General features: G+C 41.0%; 1 protein-coding gene across 1 annotated transcript; it reads right to left on the reverse strand.

The window, feature by feature from the left end:
* Positions 1-3436: 3436 nt before the first annotated feature.
* On the reverse strand, positions 3437-5528 carry FOXI1 (forkhead box I1; the record flags this gene model as incomplete). Its single annotated transcript, XM_079542629.1, is given in 4 exon segments — positions 3437-3538; positions 3541-3573; positions 3575-3990; positions 4955-5528. Coding segments are annotated over 4 exon segments (1125 nt in total).
* Between the last annotated feature and the right edge of the window lie 652 nt (positions 5529-6180).

A 6180-nucleotide genomic window follows, 5' to 3' on the forward strand; every position in this document is an offset into this window, starting at 1 on the left:
GCCTTTTTTTTTTTTAAATGTTTACCAAGATTGTTGATTATAAAACATTTTTTCTGCTACATACATCAGGTTGTAGGTGGGGCTCCACCTGGACTGCTGGGGAATGGCACTGCTGGACTCTAGGGTTTGCAGTTGATCCCATGACAAGGTGAACAACACTTACTTATGGGAAACCTCATTGCCCAGATTTCTGCTCTGAAGCCCCAAATCTTTAACATGATTTGCAGCTCAAGTCTATAATGAAAACGTGGAAATGAGAACTAATATTAGAGCAAACTAGAGCTGAAGTGTTGCAGATTGCAGATTCTCCTGCTGCAAATACACAACACAGAACCACGAAACTGCAATAAGAATCCAGGGAAAGTGTTTCTACCAAGGTGAATGAAGATGAAACTGCACAAGTGGTTCAGCAGCTAATCTTTGGTATAGCTCAACCATACCTCAACTAGGAGCCTATTTCTCATTACTCAAAGCACACTGTCTGCCACAGAAGGCTTCTGTCTTTGCAGAAGTTTTGTGATGACAGAAGGAGGAGAAGTAGGAACCTGTTCTGACCACTTCACGTCTGGCTGTGGTTTTGGTGGGACAGGAGCAACCTTTAACAGCTAACATTTATACCAGGAACAAGTGATTGAAGAATCAAGGAACACAGTGCCCTCATTGGAATGTGAAGATAGCTGCATTTCAAAACAAAACACAATAAGAAAATAACAATCAATCAATCAGGAATCATCACAGACCAAACTAATGAGAGTCATTGAAGCCCAGATTATATTTTCAAGCAGCACCAATCAGTAAATGTTTGTATGATAGCATTTAACAATACATGTTGGTAATATAGTGTAGTTAAAAACAACAACAAAGACAAAAACACTAAAGAAAAACAACAGTAGAGATGCTTTTCATTCCAAACACGTAATTACCATACTGGCAAAATATATGAATAGGAGCATTACCTTAAGAAGACCAGTGCTGCTGCTCATACAAGCACAGCAGTTTCCTTGCAGGTGCTAGACTGATGTGCAGTAGCTCCAGGAACCTATCAGTGTGACTGGTTATCAAAATCAATTCCCTCTGAAAAAAAAAAAAGCAAAAAAAGCAAAAATAAAGAATGTTTATAGCTTTTGTTACAAAGATTTCTGCTTTTAGGAATAATAGTTCATGTGCCATGCAGGTGTTTTTCCATTCCTTCCTTGAACAGCAGGCTCATCACCAGAGTTGGTGCATATCAACCTAGCTGGAGGGTCATTGGAGAGCTAACTGACCCCTGCACGTAGGGCACCCAGTAGGAAAAATACCTCTGCCTATGAAGAACCAGTATGTTAGAAGTACTTCCTCACTACTTAGAGGCCAAAAGGGGTATTTGCTTAACTGCGTCTGGGAAGCAACGAGGCCCAAAGTCTTGTCCTGTTGGAAGCACACATTGAACGCAACACAAAGTGACAAAGGAGCTGCTTCCTACTGTCTGCTATTGTTCAGCAATATCATTCTGCTTGGCACAGTTCGCATTTTCTTTTTCCCACACTTCTGCTCCGTATGTCTACAGCGGAACATTTTACATGTAAGGAGCAAAGAAATCAATCTCCTGTTCTCTGAACTGTGTACTCCACAGGAGTTGCAGTTTGGGGCAGTCTGTTGCATTTTTACTGGATCCCACACGCAACAGTGCTGACTCAATGCATTTCTCAGTTGTCACATGAGCAAGCCTCTGCAACAACTGCTGCTGGCTGCTGACTTGCAGGGCACTGTAGGGCTCACCTGGGCTGGTACTCATGGAATGGCTGTAAAATCCAGAGGGTGGAGGCTACAGGCCTCAGTACAGCCTGACTTCAGAAGAACTTACAGTCAAGGCAGAAGGGCACCGCCAGAAGGTTATTTTATGTTGTTATTTGAGCTGTTAGCCACGGACGGAAGTTTCAGCTTCCAAATGAGAACTCATAATATTGAGTGAGCTCAGTGAACAGTCGTAAGGACAAAATGATAAATGAGAATGTAGAAATGATTGCAGTCACTCTTTGGCTAATTAGCATGTGAAAGTACAGTCTGGTTTCTGAAATGATTGGCACCACTTAGCTCCAGGAGGGCAACTGGAAGGATTATTTTTCTTCAGTGAAAGTATTTTGCATAATAGCAGCCAACTGTATTCCCCAGGCATGCAAATTTTGATTCACTATACATATACTGTCTCACTTTCTGACCTTACCTGAATATTTCACTAGGTTTTCCACAAGCTAACAGCACAAGTCGAACTATTAAGGAGGCTTTTAAAGATGCAAGAAATATAGTACACACACATTCTTATATACAAATTCTTTATTAAAAATGCTTCTGGGATGGCCTGTAACAAAACTGTATCCATCCAGAGTTAAAAACAAGAAATCAAGACAAAGCAGTAGCTATTACAGTGCATTAATATGTTTTCCATCATTCTGGAAGTCTGATCAGTGCACAGCAGTGTAAAAGTAAATACCAGTAAAACGTGGTGCCTGCATATGTTGCAGGCTCTACAGTCTGAGGTATTATTTTACATAAGTATGAAACTTGATTCAATTATTGGTTTGAAAAAACTTCATTTATTTTAATTTTTGTTTGTGGTTACAGTAGAATATAAAAAAATAAGAATTATTCCTAATATTTACACAATGACAAAACAATTGCATGGACTTTGTTACAAAAAGAAAGAAAATATGTAGTACAGAGACGTTTTCCACAAAATTTGACCCTGTACTCAGAATTTAAAACACAAAGATCCGATTGCACCAGCAGAAGGCAACTCCATGTTTTGTTATGCTTTGTTTCAGTTTCAAAATGAATGTTGTGTCCTTGATTATGCTAGCCTGCTTCACAACCACATTCCCCTTAGGGGTGAAACAGCATCAGAGTTGAGGCAACGTATGCTCTAGTGTTAGAGAAATTTAAAGAGGGCATTCACTCATCCCTGCTAGTTATTACTCACTATGTAGTTGTTATTGCTGTAGATCCTTCAGTGTCTCGGAATAGCTTTGTCCAAATAAGAACATACCAAGAATCTCTAGTACAGACAGCCTGTATAAGCAAGAGAGGTAATTTACAGGTATAGCCAAATACATAATAGTGCTTTAAAAGCATCATAGCAAAGTTAGTACCTTGCCAGAAGGTTACATTCCTAAGGTGAACAGTAATTCCTCTCAAGGATCTCCATGGTTGGCAGCAGTACAGACACAACCTCCAGCAGACCTCTTCACTATTCTTGCTGTTAAAATCCCTCCATATTTATATGGAGCAGCCAAATGTGGAGTGCTTGTGACTTGAGTAAGGGTAACAGCTAAAACGTTTGGGGCTGTCAGAAGGTAGGACACAGTGCAGGTCCTAGAGATAACAGACTAACAGTAATCATCCACCCACCGGTCCCTCCCTCTCATAAATAGCTATATTTTGATGTCTTAAGATCTCTTATTTAAACCTCCGTCCCCTCCCTGGAAAACAGAGTGTTATTTGTGCTGATACTGCTGTAAAAATGGCTGTTAAACTGGTTGAGCACTGAGTTGCTATAGCCGAGGTGACTGGGAGGCATAGAATTGGACCACTCTCCCACACCATGACTGGGGACATTAGAGAGTGGAGAGTAGGAATTTAAGCCTACCATATTCTGTCCCATTTTGTCAGTGGGTTCAGCATTAAGTCCCAATGGCACTGAGCGGCCCACTGAATTAGAGCCGTTAACGTATGCAGTCATACTGGAAATGAAATTACTAAGGCACGGACTGCTGGAAGATGGAGGCGGAGATCCTTTATCGGGTGGATTGTCAGTCCCAGATGATGAGTTTTCCAAAAGATCCTGATGCTCTACAGCTTTGGGGCTGCCAGTCAAGGCACTGTCCTCGGATTTCTCAGATGTAAGATGGGCAGAACTAGCCCCAATATCTGATTTCCTTTTCCTCTTCCTGCGAAAGTTGCCATTGTCAAACATCTTCTCACAGTTTGGGTCCAGAGTCCAGTAATTCCCTTTTCCTGTCAAGGATAGACAAACACATTTTCACTTTTAAAATATGCCCGCAGTAAGCAAAGAACAGTTTTCTTTGATTTTTCAATTTTATTTTCATAGAAACAGAAAATTTGCATGAGCAAAAAATACACGTTTTGTAACCACACAAAAGCACAAGTCTTCTTTTTTTGAAAAAATAATTTTTCCCATAAGTTTTTCCCATAAGTTTTCCCTCATGTCCTGTAGCCTTGACTCTACGCACAGCTAGAACTACAACTGGAGCCTCTAGAAAGACTTGTTAGTTTTGCTTTTTGTTTTTCTTGGTGGGGGAATGAGGTTTTCACTAGATAACTGGTCCTCCAAATTTACAGCAATAAGTAATCAAATCCAACAATGGGTTGCTCCTGCAGATTCAGTGGAGTAGGATAGTTTACCAGTGAGACAGAACCACATTTTTGGCTCTCTCTGGAAACACAATTGAGTGGCTTTTAAATGTCCCAAAAGGTTCTCAATGGCTACTGACAGGAAAAAAAAAAAAAAGGAAGAAGAATCTGATGACATTGCACCAGTGGGTTGGAAACAGCCAAAGTGAGATTCCAAGCAAAACACTACTTGAAATAAAACAAAAGCAGCCTGCTCTCCTTGTGATAATTAATGTTGACTCCCTAAAGCTACTGGACTTCTGTGACGAGTCTGAATTTTCTTTATCCTCTTTCTATGAATCCTCAGTTAAGTTTGATATAATTCATACACGTTACACCAAATGATTTCTGAATATGACTTCCTCAGGCTGCTCCTGTGCTTGGTTCTGAGGAAGATTTAGAGCATTAAAGAATCTCTTTCTTTACAGAGATTTGATAAAGAATATTGAATCGGAACTCAGCTATGCATGCTTGCCTTCTATTGCAGCCCTGTGAAAAAAGAGAAGCTACTATGTGTATTAGATTAATCACGTTTAAATAGAGAGGAGAAAGGTGGGGGGAACTATACCTGGATCATCTTCATCTCTAGGGACCTTCTTGAAGCAATCGTTGAGAGACAAGTTATGTCGAATTGAGTTCTGCCAGCCAGCTTTGCTTTTGTTGTAAAATGGGAAGTTGTCAGCCACGTACTGGTAGATCTGACTGAGAGTCAACCTCTTCTCTGGTGCTCCATGGATAGCCATGGCAATAAGTGCAGAGTAGGAGTAAGGTGGTCTAACCAACTTCATAAGCTCTTCTTGGGATGGAAGAGGAAGCCAGCCAAGATCAGTTCCTCCCAAGCCGTGCATGTTAGGCAGGAGCTGCCTTTGCATCCCATAAGACTGAGGAATGAAGGGACTGGCATTGGATCCCGGGAGATACGGTGGTGGAGTAATGGAAGGTCCGTTTAGCCAGAGGTAAGGATTGGGTGTGCTGTTGTAGTCCGTTGTCTCAAAGGTGCTCGGTCGCTGTGGACTGGGAATATTCTGTGGATGGAAGAAGTTCTCATAGTAGATATTCATTTCTGGAGGCTCTTGACCAATATTTGGAAATTGTGGGCTGCAGCGTGGTGGAGAGTGCGTTTGTGGATCAAAGGAGCTCATGCTCTAACACAGGCAGCTGATAAGTTATGACACACCTGTGCTAGTGCTCCTTTCCTGAGACAGGTGCATCACCTGTGCCCTTCCCTACTTACTTATGCACCTGTAAGTGTTTTGGCTTGGACTGCAGGCTCCGCCCCATGGCCCTGAGTGGCTGCAGATTAGGATGATATCCCTTTTGGAATGCTGGCAGTCCCAGCCAGTCATTGATGTTACATCAACCAAACGTGAAATTTACAACTGTTTATCTTCTAAAATGAACAAAGGAATTTTCCACTAATGTGATGCACATAAAGAAAGCCTAAGGTACCTTGAAGTTACAACCCCTAATCAGACATCCACCTCTTTTTACCTTTTACACCAAAGATTTAGCATGTAGTTTTTGTTTCTTTTTAAATAAAAGCAGTTTTGTTCTCTTGCTGGTAACACTTAATAGAGCAAAAGCTATTGTCATTTGTCAGTGAAACAGCAGGCATACTTTAAAATTAAAAGAAAAGAAAAGAAAAAAGAAAGGAAAGGGCAAAGAAAAGGGAAAGAAAAGGGAAAGAAAAGGGAAAGAAAAGGGAAAGAAAAGAAAAGGTCAGACCTCCTTTTCCTTCTGTAACTTTAATTGCAACTTCCTTGTACTTCCCCCTAGGCAATCTCAGTACTAGAG

Source organism: Tetrao urogallus, assembly GCF_951394365.1.
Source record: "Tetrao urogallus genome assembly, chromosome: 14".
In the NCBI taxonomy this organism is placed as follows: domain Eukaryota; kingdom Metazoa; phylum Chordata; class Aves; order Galliformes; family Phasianidae; genus Tetrao; species Tetrao urogallus.